At 38.1% G+C, this 16,080-nt stretch overlaps 1 protein-coding gene across 25 annotated transcripts in view; it reads right to left on the reverse strand.

The window, feature by feature from the left end:
• Positions 1-16,080, reverse strand: part of DST (dystonin) — a 472,609-nt gene that overhangs the window by 160,205 nt on the left and 296,324 nt on the right. For 22 of the 25 annotated variants that reach the window (XM_034648017.1, XM_034648015.1, XM_034648006.1 and 19 more), the window contains 11 exons: positions 11,712-11,824; positions 11,515-11,621; positions 8,603-8,722; positions 6,159-6,254; positions 5,939-6,066; positions 2,765-2,858; positions 2,305-2,459; positions 778-1,243; positions 566-694; positions 333-410; positions 42-203 (listed from right to left, as the gene is read on the reverse strand). In XM_034648017.1, the coding sequence (XP_034503908.1) occupies positions 42-203; positions 333-410; positions 566-694; positions 778-1,243; positions 2,305-2,459; positions 2,765-2,858; positions 5,939-6,066; positions 6,159-6,254; positions 8,603-8,722; positions 11,515-11,621; positions 11,712-11,824 (1,648 nt within the window). Of the gene's footprint in view, positions 1-41; positions 204-332; positions 411-565; positions 695-777; positions 1,244-2,304; positions 2,460-2,764; positions 2,859-2,975; positions 3,422-5,938; positions 6,067-6,158; positions 6,255-8,602; positions 8,723-11,514; positions 11,622-11,711; positions 11,825-16,080 lie in introns of those variants that run through there. The other 3 variants (XM_019799355.2, XM_002918917.4, XM_011224579.3) reach the window with 3 other exon arrangements.

Raw genomic sequence — 16,080 nt, forward strand, 5'->3', positions numbered from 1 at the left:
AGATAACGACTTCGGCATTCAGTGAGAAAGGCTGTACGTACAGCATGGTAATCTTTTTTCCGAGCTATGTTGGTATTTCTCTCACTCCAGTCATAAGCGACTTCCTCTTCTTCTTTTTCATTCAACCAAATAAGTTCATTAGTTGCACGAGTTACAAAATTATGGAGTGTATCAAGGTGCCGTTCTTGATTCCGGGATGTATTCTTTGGAAGAAAAATCATTTTAAGAATCATGTCTTGACCAAATAGAGAGAAGGGAAATTCTTGGTAAAAGTTTAAAAAAAAAAAAAAAAGGAGTTAAAAAAAGTTTAAAAAAAAAAATAAAAAACTTACCAAGAGTTTTGCATACTGACTCTCTAATCGGTGTAACTTTTCAGCATAAGTTAGTTTCAGAGGTGCTGTCATTTGAATCTATAATATAGGATACAAAGACATCGAGTTTAGGGATCTTAAGGAATTCTGACTCATACGTACTGTATCTATATTTTGTTATAGGGTCTTTATTTAAAAAGAGCAAAACAACAGCAAGCTAAAATGAAATACACACAGATTTTAAATTCACATACCTCACTGATTTTAGCTTCTTTAAGGCTAGATTCAAATTCTTCAATAGCTCTGTGAACATTTTTATGATTTTCTAAATGGCTTTCAACACTTGGCAAATCTGATCCCCACTCAGTGCGGTCCAGCTGCACCTTTAATCAGAAAGATACTAGAGTAAAAAAACAAACTAACAGCAATGAAGACTGAAACTTCCAGGTAGAATAAACCTTTTTACCTGCATCTCATCGACCCAATTCAAAAGATCCTGAACAAATTTCATGTTGACTTCCTCTTCTGTTAGATTCTGATCCAGCAAAGAAGACTTCAGAAGGGGCTTTCGGATCTGCATCAACTTCAGAGTTTGCAATGAATTGGTCTCTACTCCTGAACAGAAACTTGGAACTAATCCCCCTGATGGGAAACCAGGTGTATAAGCCGGAGTGACAGATGGAGTCAGGCGGGAAGTCAGACCTGATGACAGGCCTGAGGTCACACTGGAAGGGGTCAGAGAAGGCGTTAAACCCTGGGTCAGCCCTGAGTTCAGACTGGGGTTTAAGGTCTGTGCAAATCCTGAGTTTAAACTTTGAGTGATTCCTGATATCATGAGTTTCGTCTGTTCCGTTGTCAGCATGCGTCCTTTGCTGTACACGGAGGAACATTCATTCCTTAAGGCCATAATTTCATCACGCAGTTTTGCAACCCTGAAAAGAAAATCAAAAGGGAGAAACTATAATATACTTTTCACAAAGAGTGAACCCTAATGCCAACTATGGACGTTAGTTAACAGTTTTATCAATACGGGCTCATCAATTGTAAAAAATGGATCACACTAATGCAAGATGGTTGATAGGGAAGGGGGGTAAAAAGGGGCATACGGGAACTCTGTATTTTCCTATCAATTTTTCTGTAAACCTGAAGTGTTCAAAAAAATAGTCTACTAAAAAAAAGTCACTATATTAATAAAATTTTGCATCACAATTTTTTTCACTGAACTTTGTGCTGTGAGCACTTTCCATATTATCACAGTCTTTATAACTACCACTTATAATGAACATAATTACTACACTATAATGTGATCATTCTCCTACTGTTTGACATGTAGGATATTTCCAAATTTTGTTATTATAAAATATCTCTGACATGAACAAAACGTTTTTCTGTATTTACATGTTTTCTACGTTTAAAATTATTATAAACTCCTAAAAGTGAAATTACTAGGGTCAAGGCATTATTTATGATTTTTGCTTTATATATATCTCATATGTATATTTATACTAAATACAGTCTACAACCTGAAAATGTTCCATCCCTACCCTGAAACCCACTTCTCAGAGATGGAGAATTTTATACATACATTTTTCCCCCAACATTTTGTTATAAACATTTCATGACAGGATAAACAGAAAACTTAAAAAGTGAATTATAAAGGATACTTTCTTTATATTTTCCCTTTTTCAAATGTCATACAAATATTTTAACTCGAAGTATGTTAGTTATTACAGTATTAAATGTACTTTTTATTATTGTATTGTATGTATTGTATTATATTGTATGTACTACAAAATATTTTTCCTATTACTTATCTTTGAATAAGTACCTATTTAACATATCAAAATACATCAGAATTAAGGTGACACACATTTCCAACTGAAAAGAGCATAAGAAATATATTTCATAAAACTGCCACACTCTACATTCCCATCGCAAGTGTCCATGAAGCAATTCCACAGAGGGACAGAGTATGAACAAGCAGGAATCTTACCTCTGTACCAATTGATCTGCCTGGTAGTATTTTCCATCAATGAGAATCTGTACGTCAATTACATGCTGGCGTAAAAGGTTCTCACATTCAAGTATATACCCGGCAATTTCTGCTTCGTTCTGAAACTGCACCCCTGATTCTAATCTTTTAGAATCCTGTGTTTTAAAAGAACTCAACGTTAATTCCATGAAACAAGTTTCAAAACTAGCTTCAATTATAAAATTCAAAATACTGGAATGAAAAGCTACTTGGGTCTTCTTTGTTTTCTCTTTTGGTTCAAAAATAGGTTTTCTCTTTACGGACTGTTCCTCAAGAGAGTGAACACTGATCACAATCTTTAACGAGCTTTAAGTTTCAGAAGACAATACGAAGATCAACCAAATGTTATACAAAAGTTTCAGTTCATCCAAAGGTACAGACCCCTCCACCCCAATCCCAGTGGCCCCTAAAATTAACTTACAGACTGGAGAGCATTTCGGGCAAGTATCAGTTTGTCTTCACAGATGACACTGTCCCTTTGAACTCGGTTGGCAATCTGCTGTAACATTTCCAACCTAAAAGAAGAGACAGAACAAATGAAAGTCTCTCCCTTTCAAGTCAGAGAGTTCACCACCCCCGAAAAATGCCTCCCCGCCAAACAGTACAACCATCCTACAGCAAGGATCCAATACCTGTGTCCGTCAAGGGATTCATTGCCGAAGCTAATGCAGGAGTTGATCAGTGTTGGACCACAATTAACCGAGAGAAAGTTTTCATTTGAATCCAGACTGGTTCGGGTGCTAGTAGTGTTACTAAACACAGAATCGCTGCTTCGGTAGCTGTAACTACTACTGTGCATGTTTAGTCCTGAAAGGATATTCCTCCTTTGACCATTCCAAGCAGACGAAAAAGTAGAAGGTCTGCTAAAAGCTCTACTTCTAACGGTGAAAAGTGGCAGCTAAATGTCACAGCCCAAAGGCCTCCTTAAATATGCTCCAACCTGCATATTTAACACGCAGCATATAATATGCTGATAACTATTCAAAAGAATCTCGCCTAAAGCCATGCGTTTGCTAGCAGAGGTTTGCCTTTTGTAGCCCGCATTAAAACTCTACAAGTACGGACAAGGCAGGCTGATCGGGGCGTCACTGGAAAAGATTTGCCAAATATTTTCATCAAGAGTCATCCCATTGCAGCCACCTAGAAAACAACTCAGATGCCTCCCTTAAGCCCAGACACAATTAGTAAAGGCTATTCAGGCAATACCAATCATCTGCTTAAAAACACAAATATTCAATCACAGCCTGACTTTTGTAAGGGGCCAGGTCTGTCCTGAGTAACACAAGGCTAAATACTGGTACTTAGAAGCACCTAAAAACAAATGAGTTTGATGAGAAACAAAGTACATTTCCATTTTAACCGCCACGTCGTTTGTCAGGTTATATGAGCTGGAAAAGTAGCCACTGGCCTTTCTTTACATGACATGTTCTCAGGAATGTCACCTCTAATTTTACTATAGTCACTTTATATTTTTAAAAGCCAAAGTGCTAAGTAGAGTATCAATGCAATGCTTGCAAATTCAACTTGTCTGTGCTTGTTTTTTCCTTTCGATAGGTTATTGCATGGCAAAAGAACATTGGTTCTTTCTCATTTATCTTTTCCACATTCCCATGTCACATAGTTATTATTTGCAATTAATAGTTAATGCCAAAAAACTTGTTGCATCAAGAAAAATGAAGGCATTTATCCAACCAAACATTTTTGTGCTCCCAACACTACAAAGCCAAACTGTTGCTTCTCCACTCTAAAGGCAGATATTTTTCTTTTCGGATGGCAAGAAAGGGGAAATTTGAGAGTATTATGTCAAATATAATTAGTAAACAGAGAAGCGTGAAATAATAACAGCCGCTCTAGCATTTATTCAGCAATTAGTATGTGCCCGGAAATAAACTAATCATTTTACATGCATGACCTCATCTCATACTCAACCACCAAATGTGGCAGGTACTATTACAGCCTGTTTACAAATGAGGAAACTGAGGCTTAGGGAGGTCAATGAACTTGTCTAAGATCACATGACCTGCAAACTGAGCAAAAAATCTTATCCAGGATTGACTAGCTCCTGGACCGTGAACTCCTGACCAACCACTGCATTAAAATCAGGCTACTATTCTGACAACTAAAAATCTACTCCCTATCCTTTCTCAGACATTTTTCCATTACTTTCGATGATTAGCTTAGTGTATAATTTTAATCACCCAAAATTATCTCCTCCATAAAAGGTACATCCAGGGTATTTCAAGCTTACTTTGGATCTAGATCCAGTTATGCAGATAGAATATTACACTTTAACAGGAATGTAATCAGTAATTTAATAAACTGACAAGTTGACCTGCTCTCGTATCTTCAATGCATTATTTCCTATTTCATCAACGTGCAAAGTCATGTGTGGGGCACAAAGAACATGAGTACACTAAGTGCCTCTCTGTGTCCCAGGAACTGCACTGAGCACTGGCAACACAAAGGACAGCAAAGACAAGTCTGTCTCCACGTTCTTGGAGCCCATAACTGTGAATGGGCGGCCCTTAATCCAACAATCACAGAAACAAATATAAAATTACAACTGAGATATGAAGGAACAATACATGTAAATATGAGAGTTATAATCAAGACATCTGAACCAGCCTGGAAGACCACAGGAAGTTTCTTGAGGAAGTCACACTGGAGCCAGGATCTGAGACTGATCAGGAGTGAAGGGACAGGGAGGATAAGGAAACTTCTCTGCCAAGGGAACAGATGGTCCAAAGATCCTCTTGGCACATCAGGGCTCCTGAGAGACTGTCAGTATGGCCACACTAGAGAGAGCAAGGATGGTGTCGAGTGAGGCAGCCAGAGAGGTGCACCGACCACACAGGCCTTATAGTGGGAGGCCCAGCTCCCAGGGAGCTCACAGCTCATGAGGAACGGAGATCACAATTCCCTTCCCAAGTGCCAAAGTCAGGCTGTGAGGGAAGTACTATAATGGACAAATTCATTCAACAAATGTCTCCTAACGACTAAGCAGTGCTTTCCCACGCAACTGGGTGTAGTGCGAGAGAGAGAATGATAGATTCAGTGATGATTTCATGGAATAAATATATTTGTAGAGGTGGGAATTTGAACCAACATTTCCTGAGTGTTTTCTAGATGCCACTTCATTGCCCTCTAAGTGGAGAAAGACTAGACTCCTGTTTCCATTGCCCCATGGAAAGAGGGCCATAGCAAATATATAGCAAGAAACAAAATAAGTTAACTGCTGACCTACATATCAGCTTCTGGATCAAGGCCCTGATGAATTAAAAGCCCGTATGGGAAATTCTCACAGGTAATTTAGATGATCAGATAAGACTTCACACACCAACCTATCCTACCAGGTCCTATTTAAACATTACTTCACTGATTACTCCTCAAACCTATTGGAAGTGTTTCTGGATAAGAAAATGAAGAATCAGAAAGACTAAGTGACTTATCCAGGGTCACACAGACAAGGACATGAAAAATACGAACATTGGTCCTAGGTCTGCCTGGCTCCAAACTTAAGTACCTTCTATGAGAACAAAGAGTCACCTCCTCATGCCCAGCCTGATATCCATGGCAGAAAACACTTCCAGCCTACCTTTCCACTTCTGGACGAAGTGCCTTCTCCCTCTCGAGCATGGCAATAATGAGTTTTCCCCACTCTTTCTCTATGTCATTTGGATGATAGCCTTGCAGTAGTTTGATACGTCCAAATTCTATCCAAATCTTGAGAAAAACAAAAAAATTTAATATGAAGCAAGGATTAAAAAAAAAAAAAAAAGATTGTGCCTGACAGTACAAAGGAAATTTTTGCTTACCTCTAATAACTTATATAGGCGTTTAATTTTTGATTTTTCTGTCTCCTTTGGTGGAATTTCTGTTTCTTTAAACTGTAAATACTGATTATAAAGTGCCTAAAGTGAAAGGGAAAATAAATGAAGGCCCAAACTTCAAAGACCTATTTTCATTACCGCATAATGTTACCACTTCAAGTGCTATTTACTGTGTCACATGCATTCAGTGGCATTCCTTTATAAAACTGACACCTAAGGACAATACCAATTCCCAGCTAGTCAGTGACTAGGTTACAGTATGCAAGATTTGACAAGGGTGTAATTACCGACGTGAGCCATGATTCAACACATGCCATGTAGGGATCTGGATAGTAATAAACCATGGCAGTGTTTAGAAGGGTTCTACCTAAAATCTCTCATCATACAAACAAGAAAACACATCCTTTAAAAGATGCACTTTCCAAATGCTGCTAAATTTAGCTTTTAGTTTTTGTAAAAATAATCTGATGCAATTCCTATCAAGAAAAAAGTGTTCTCTTCTGTATCATGGATCTAGCCTTGGAAATAGAATTCTATCACACAGAATTCTTATCACATAGCTAAACCTTGGTTTCCATGGCCCAATTCTTATCACATAGCTAACCTTGGTTTCAATGTCCCAAGTTAAACAGATCTTTTAATAAACAAATATAGATTCTATTGGCTGCTGCTTTTATTATAGAAGTTTCAACCATATAATTAAATTATCTGGTTTGTAGATACTAATCTGAAAATCTCTTAAATATAACTTATTACATTAAAAAGGACCTTCATAAAAATTATGTAGATAAAACATATCCACATTTAATAAATATATACTAATTATTTCATTTTAATTCATGCTGTTTTTTTTAAAATTCCCTGTAAAACCTCAGGCAGCCACATTTCTGAAGGAGTCCATTCAGTGTTTTGCTAGCTAATGAAACTATTGGTATTGCCCATGATGTTTTCTTCCGTGTATGACGTGCTATCCTGAGCACCAGCAAGTAATCTGTGCAGTCCTCAAACTTCTTCCAAAACTTTAAGAATCTGCATTCATCAGAAGCCAGTACAAATTTACCCAAGTGTCTGGACAACAGGAATCCATCTGGAAATAAGCTCACTTGAAATGTGAAAATCGCTTTGAACTGAAATTGCAATGCTTCGGGACATCCATTAGAATATGAGTTCACAATGCCATTATGTGCTACAGACCACGCCTGGTGGCTGGGGCGAAGGAAGGGGGAATCTTTCTGGCCCTGGAAAGGTTTGCATCCACACAGGGAGACATCACACAAACAACTTTAGAACACTTAAAAAGCATCATATCTACCCGTGCCAAGTAACTTTGTGCCAGGGACAAACTCCCCATGGCAATGTGAATAAAAACTGTTCCACAGATGTTCTGTACAGATGCACGAACACAATGAATAACTTTATAGGATCCACCCGGGTTATTACAGTTTTTGCAATTCCAGTTTGATTTAAAAAAAAAAAGCCTATAATTCAAGGAATTAAGACTTTGTTATTAATATTCACATGATCAGTTTCTTGAAATAAAGCAGACGACTTTGTTTTTACAAGCCCAAATATAAAAAATGAGACAATATTCTTCAATAAGTGTACATATCTATAATTCCTTGATATTTCTATAATGTTTTTGCCTCACAGAGGTGGACCTGTTTTTAGATAAGTAGCAAATGTTTTACTAAGTGAATTCATTGATACTGGAAGTCAGGTGTGTATTTTTGATTCCACGGTGAGAGTATATACCTCTTGCTATATAAAATGAAGCCTCTGAAGCAGTTTTTAACAGGGTTCAACCACAGGCACATTCCCAACCACTGTTAAACTTGTACTGGCTTCCCAGAGAGCCTCCTGCCTCGGCCATCCAACTGGTAGGCTCCAAGCATTCCCCATGCTCCAAAAACACTTTGGTAATGTCAGTTCCAAGGTCTCTCAAATTATATCCTACTACTCTCAACAACTCAAAGCTAAGGGACTATAAATTTCTTTAAGATATTGCTGCTGTTATGTTTTAATTATTAAAATCTACCTCTATTTTCTCTGAATAATAGGAGATGAATAAATTTTAAAATTGCCTATTTATTAGTGGCTTACCAAGGGCAATTTTTCTTGAACTTCTGGAATTATGGAATTATTATAACATTATTTATAAGTTTAATAATCAGGGCACCTGGGAGGCTCTGTTGGGTAAGCATCTAACTCCTGATTTTGGCTCAGGTCATGATCTCAGGGTCATGGGATCGAGCCCTGAATCCAACTCCATGCTTAGCACAGAGTCTGCTTAAGATTCTCTCTCTCCCTCTGCCCCCACTCCCACTCACAGACTCTCTCTCTCTAAAAAAATAAATAAAATAAAATAAAATATTTTTTAAAGAAGTTTAATAATCAACTCAGTCCTTTGTAACTTCTACAGTGACACAGACCTTAAGCTCCACAGGGTTATTAGGAAATGTTCTCTCAGACATTGTGGTCACATGGTGTCTAATCCACTGAATGAGGTAGTTCACCATATTCTGGTATTCAATCCATTTGACTTCAACGTCCTGAAACAATAAAATGACAGAAAAGATCCATGTCTGCAGAGAGTAACATTCAAATCTAACACTACTTAGTCAGAGGTCATTTTGAGAATTTATATGTCTTTAAGCCGGACAGTCAGAACCAGCTCAATGTCTTCTCACTTTCCACCCAGTCCCACATAAACAGCTTTAAAAATATGCTAGCAACATTTGACAAAGAAGAGTAGCCCAATGAGTGCTACTTCTGATTCAGAGACAGTGGCTGCCTGGGGCACTGTGTTAAGAAGGCTTCTGAGGCTGCATCCAAATGCAGAAGGAAAAAACACTGTGATTATTTTGGGGATGTTTTCCAGGCACCCAGGAAGAGGGAGTAATAGTGTGTACAAGCCAGGTTAGCTGCCATTGTCTGCCAACCTTTCTAGATCTAAATCTACTGTCTATCTGAAACTCAAAGATCTATATGATATGTAGAAAAGGAGGCAGGAATGCAAACTATAGGAAATGTATACAATAGGATTACTCATTAAACAAACTTTAAAAATGGAGGAAACTGGAAGGCTGTCACCCGCTATGTTCAATTAAGTATCTGTTGAGTGCTTATTACATATAAAGTATTGTGCTAAGTGTTGCAATAAGAATTTAATACTTTAAGAATAATACCTTTTATCAAAGAGTCACTGTCTAGATGGGGAGGCAAGAGAGTCATAATATAAACAGTTAATCAAAATGAAAAGCAGTATTTAATTAAGTGTTGAAAAACCTGAAACAGGTAATATATGCTAAGTGCTGAGATAATAATCGGGTAAGCATAAATGTGCCTGAAGAAGGTCACCAAAGGGTTCTTGGGAAAGGTTGTCCCTGAGCAGTTCTGTAACAATAATTCTTTGGTGGGTGGGGGGAGGACAAAAGATAGGGAGTCCCGAGTGAGTCATGACTCTGAACTAGAAATGCCCCGGGTACCAGCAGACAGTGTGTGTTGAAACACTGTAGCTAAAAAAGTAGGCAAGCAGAATTAATATATGCAGCATTTTTTAAAAAGATCTTATTTATTTATTCAACAGAGTGAGAGAGACAGCACAACTTGGGGAGGGGCACCGGGAGAGGAAGAAGCAGGCTCCCCGCTAAGCAGGGAGCCCAATGCGGGGCTCGATCCCAGGACTCTGGGATCATGACCTGAGCCGAAGGCAGACACTTAAGGACTGAGCCACCCAGGCGCCCCAACATATGCAAAATTTTGATGTCAGAATAGACTGGATTTCACCTCACAAGCCATATGTAATCACTGAAAGTTTTCAAGCTAAAGACATCAGGTTTTAGGAAGATCAATCTGGTGACAATGTGCAATACTGATGGGAAGAGAAAAACAATGGAGATGGAAGTGTATGAAAAAGCTCTCACCCTAGTTCTACGGTGAAGGGGTAAGAGTCAGAAACAGGGGGAAGGGAGTAAGAAGGTAAGACAAGGCTTGAGCACAAGAAACACTCTCAAGCAATGCCCAGTACTGACCTGGCAGACATCATAGCGGAGGATGAGCATGGGAGCAAGTTACTCAGGGATCAGGAGAGCATAAACCTCTGACAGAAAGAACAAGACAAAGAGAATGGAACTAAATCTAGAAACAAGAGCACACAGAGGTGAGAAAGAGACCAGAAAAGAGAGCTCACCAAGATGAGTTCCAAAATCTTTGAAATGAAATAGCAAAAAGAATCTGCAAGAAGAGGAGACGCCCAGGGTGAAGAGGCTCATCCTCAAATTCATAACGCCTGCAGGGTTTCCTGTTCTCTTCCAGAGATACCTAAGTACGTGTAGTTGAACTGAATTCACACAAATCTTTGGGAAACAGTGGACTAATAAGGAGTCCAAAGCTCCCTGTACTGGACACCTCACCCTGCTTACGATGTAGCTCTGGCAGTTTGGCAAAGTCAAATAACCTTCCTCTAAATATCATCTTTAAATTGGAAAAAGAATTCTTAGCCAACTTATTTCATGAGATTATGAGTGTCGGTAACATTGAAAGTGATTTCAGAAGTGAGATATTCTGGGGCGCCTGGGTGGCTCAGCCATTAAGTGACTGCCTCCGGCTCAGGTCATGATCCTGGGGTCCTGGGATCGAGACCCACATCAGGCTCCCTGCTCCGTGGGAAGCCTGCTTCTCCCCCTCCTACTTCCCTCGCTTGTGTTCCCTCTCTCGCTGTCTCTCTCTCTGTCCAATAAATAAGACGAAAATCTTTAAAAAAAAAAAAAAAGAAGAAGTAGTGAGATATTCTACATACGGAAAGATATCAAACACTGCAAATGTAAAATATCGGCAGGTTAGCAGGTTAAAAATGAAAACCTCCAAAATTCGGTGGTTTAGAGCTTTTATTTATAAAAGGTTATATAACTCAAAACAGCCTACTTTATTTATGACAAAGACCAAATTTTTTTTGAGTCATGCTTTCATGGTAACGGTGGAATAGTGTCATAAAAATGCAAACAGGACTGGTTTATTAAATAGCATCCTAACTCAAATTCCTTAAAGAATATTTGATATTGGGACGCCTGGGTGGCTCAGTAGCTAAGCATCTGCCTTCGACCCAGGTCATGATCTCAGGGTCCTGGGATTAAGCCCCGCATCGGGCTCAGTGGGGAGTCTGCTTCTCCCTCTGCCCCTAGCCCTGCTCGTGCTCCCTCTCCCTCTCTCAAATAAATAAATAAAATCTTTTTTTAAAAAAGAATATTTCATATTTAGATACTGTAAAAAGCTTTATCAAAGAATTCAGTCAACTGGTCATTACTGAAGCAGCAGCTTCTAGCATGGAAAAACCAATACTCACATTTGCACCAATACCTTCGCCACCTTCAGGGACTTTGGGAAATGCATCATAGAGAGATGACACGTAAGTTATTACTGATTTTTCATCAGGTGAGGAGACATCAACATCTATAAGCAGCAACATAAATTATTTCAAAATGCTGGTAGATTACTTTTGATCAGACTTTCATGCCAGTCTACATCTAATCAGCAACTCACCTTCAGGATCCAGAAGTCTTATAACACCAATTTTTTCTGCTACATAAAAAGCGTGCTCTAAATTTGCAAGGTTGCTTTGAACAGCAACAGTATTCATGTCTATCAGGTCCGGCCTAGGAAAAAATTCACTGTAATTAATTTAAGTTTTCTCACATGCGAATTCAACATTACACTTACATGTTGACCTACTTACAAAACACTTTTGCAAATACTAATACTAAGCCTGTGTTGAAATAGAGACTTTCATCAAATATTTAACACTGATGACTTATCTCAGAAACTTGTGGGTGCCAAAACCAAGTGCAGCAAGGAAATTATAAAAATCTGAATGTATATAACTTTCGACAAAGTCTACGAATTCTTCATCATCAAAATATATATGAATATCTGTCCCATTCAACCTATTTAAGCTCTACTATTCCAACAGCATCCTTCCAATCCAACGAGCATCCTCTCAATGTTTCTCCCCAAACACAAAGGTTTATGTTTTAGTTCAATGCCACATCCGTGGCATCCACCACCCAATGGACAGGATGCCATTTCCTGTCATTGCTGTCTTCTCACTATTCACTCATCTTTGCGAGCAGAGATCAAGCCCCATCTCCTTTGCGGAGCCCTCACTCATCTTCACCACCCTCATTTTTCTCTCTGTTCCCTGAATTCCATTTACTCCTGGGCCTGTGCTGGTCAATTTGGTATACGGAATAATCACATACTTCCCTGCCCTATTAATTCACTGTTTAACGTGTATGCACATCTTGCTTCTCACAACTGGCCAACTCTAAGTGAGCGAGAACCATGTGTTAATAAACTTTTGTATTTTATCCTTCTGCTGAGACAAAGAGTGGCATAGAATTAGCAGACACTCAGTATATATCTACAGATAAGTTGGTAAGCAGGTTGGTTAATTCCGAATCATAAAAGAAAGACTAAGCACTACTAATAAGCACTACGTTGTATCTTCCCAAGATTGCATATGAGCATGCCTGTGGATACGCATGCGTGCACGTGCGCGCACACACATTCTCGTACACCAGACTTCAACTCTTTCTAATTTGTGAGACTTCCATGATACTCTAAACCACGGGGATACTTTAAAGCTAGGTCTGTCTATATACAAGACCGGAAAAGATTTCCCAAATACGCCTTGTAGGGAAAGCAGCAAAATAGGTTCGTTGGAAACTTAACACAAGGCCAAAAGCCAGTCGGGAAACATTCATCTCAAAGACAAAGCATTAAAAGAATGCAGAATCAAATGTGGAAACTGTAAAACTCAAAAAGAGTGGTATCCACCCCCAAAATCACTCCGTAAGAACCTACTCGTCGAGCTCTAAGGAAGGCTCTCAACAAAGTCCACGTTCTGGTTTGCTCAAAATAATCATTTGGGAACTGCACAAAGAGTGGGAGGGCTCCGAGGTCATGGGGGAGGACTGAAATGCAAATTATTTTGAATACTACTTGGAAAGCTGTTCACATGAAAAACTCTTTGAAAATAGATTACTAATCTTAGGAAGATAAGCAGCAATTTGTAGTCTTCCTTTATCTGCTAAGAAAGCAGACGTCCGAAGAAATCTACTTATAGTTTTAATACCACTTTGTAAAGTGTTCATAACCTTGAAGTATTACTAGCATGACCTACCTACCTATTTCCTGGGAAATATTAAGAAATTCGTTAACGTTTTTCATAGGCACCAATATGATCACTTAAAAGTGATCCTACATTTATTATAGAACCAATAAATCTACTGACAGCAATGTAGGTAAATGGCATACTTCTAAAAACAATTTTTTATTCACACGGAAGCTTTCTGAAGAATCTGCCAAATTCGAGTTTACTAAATAGGCGAATATAAGTCTAGACAAAAACAAAACAAGGTTCAAAAAACTGTTTTGCTTCCGTAAAGTTCACACATTTTGAAGAAATAAAAACCGGCCTTTCTGAGTTTATCAAACCTCCCAACAAGAAAGGGCTCGTTGTTGCAAGAACCCTGCCATTAGCAAGAACGTAAACACTGAGTAATCCCAGAGGGAATGAATAAAGTCATTGAAGAATCAAGTTTTTGACTAAGAAAATAAAACATAAAACTTCCTTCAGAATGACATAGTCCTTTCAGCACAAAGGCAGCTGTATAATACACTGAGTCTGGGTAAGTCACCTCTTTTATCGTGACTTTTAACACTTTAAAGGAACAAAAACCGAAGTGGTGTTCCTCTATGAAATAGTGGACACAATTCAGCAAAAAGTAAAAAAGAAAAAAAAAAAACTGTAAAACCACTATGAAAAACTAGCAGCCTAAAAGTTTTCAAAATTCTATCCCTCCTCAAGCTCATCTCCTAGGCGTTCGGTCATTTTCAGTCTTCCAATCTGCCTTTCCACTCTGCCTGGAGCTGCCAGGAGAGGCTTGTGCTGTGACCCGACTCTACTTTCCTTCTTCCTTACAGTCTCCCTGGGATCAGATCACCTTTAAAAACTTCAGCTGTTTTCCACCTACAGAAGGTTTGTATTTCCATTCGAAAGGTTTTATTTCAGTTTAAGATCTCCTTTTTGTGGAACTTCAATAGGAAATTACGTTCCCATTTTTAGGTCTGACTAACCGAAGTCTACTACACTGTATACGTGTGCAAGGCGGCACCCAGGTTCCTGTAATGCATTAATCATTCTAATTTCCTTATTTTCTGCAAACCTTTCAAAATCACATATTGTAACACTCTGCCACTGAAAGTAATACGTATTATTAGTCTTTTATGGGAAAAGAGCCATTTATCTAAATCTTAACTTGTGTTGTTATTCTATGAAAATATAATCTTCCCTGAATGACTCATTCTTCATAGATAACAACTTTTTAAAACATACATCTATACCCTACCTTTCTTGCATAAACGATTAAAAACAGCTTACAAAGAAAAGCACAACAAGATAACAAATTCTACAGTGCAAATATAAAACCAGGATAAGGCCATAAGATGAAACTAAAAGTAAGGCCAAAAAGTGCAATCTACTTATATGCATGCTTGGGACCCTTAATTTATTTCAAAAATAAAGGGCCAAAAGATATTAAAGTGGCTACTGCCATAATACAAAATAATTTTGGATAAAAGTAATGTTTATTGTTCATACAACAACCATGTTAAAAGAGTGTTCTTCTCTAGACAAAGAATTATATACAATAGACTACACACACATGCGCACACACACAACTACAGGCATATACACACGTATATGTGTATGGGCATTTACATATATATTGGAATGTATATGGATATATATTATTTATTAACATATATACTAATATATTTTATATACGTTACCACCCACACTAACAGCCAAACTAACAGAACATGAAAACTGTAGATCATCGGGCTCCCTGCTCGGCGGGGAGCCTGCTTCTCCCTCTCCCTCTACCCTTCTCCCATGCTCGTGTCCTCTCTCTCTCTCTCTCTCTCAAATAAATAAAATCTATTTAAAAAAAAAAAAAGAAAAAAGAAAACTGTAGAAGATATTTTTTTGGAACAGACACGCCAAAGTAACTTTCCAATCCCCAAATACTTTATTAAAATATTAGCTCACATGAGAATTAGATCAGATTCTGAGAGAAAATTTGATGTACACAGTGTTATAAATGGTTGAACATTAGCACAAGAAACTGCTTAAGGCTTCCACATTACACCATGCCAAACACTGAAACGTTCAACTACAAGGAACATGAAACAACGTCAAAATACCTGGAAAGAAAGTACTTAGAAATGGCCATTGGAACATACTTGAGGGGACACTGATAAAAGTTAGCTAAGAGAAGAGTGCGTTGGTGCAAATACCAGATTAACAAATTCTGAAGCAAAAACATGATAATGGCTGAAAGGACAGATCTAATATCAACAGTCAAAGTCCAAATCTGGATTTTTTTCAAAGTATGCAAAATTTATTTAAATTCATAGAATTTATTTGGTTGTGCTGGCTCTCAATTGACACTCAATAATTATTTATTGTGTGGATACATACAGACCTAAGTTTTGGCTACCCAGGATCTAAACCTTCTTCCTATGTTTGGGAAATTTTCCATTTTAGGAATCATGAGAGAATGTGAGGAGCAGAGTCCATTTCCCAAAGAAAAAAAAAAAAAAAAAACACATCAGGTTTTCTTTTTGTCTCTTTGCTCAGGAAATAAATGTCCACTGCCTACCTCACCCCCATACATGACACTAGCTGATCAACTCATATTCTTCCTGTAAGACCTGGTTTTCTCTGTTTCCAAATGCTGTCTACTATCTTTATTTGTGTATTTACCACAATTTGTTGTAACGTGCACATGTCTGTCTCTCACAATGGACAGTGGGCAGCCTAAAGGCAGAGGCTGTGTTTTATCCATGT

This window comes from Ailuropoda melanoleuca, chromosome 19 (assembly GCF_002007445.2).
Source record: "Ailuropoda melanoleuca isolate Jingjing chromosome 19, ASM200744v2, whole genome shotgun sequence".
Classification (NCBI taxonomy): domain Eukaryota; kingdom Metazoa; phylum Chordata; class Mammalia; order Carnivora; family Ursidae; genus Ailuropoda; species Ailuropoda melanoleuca.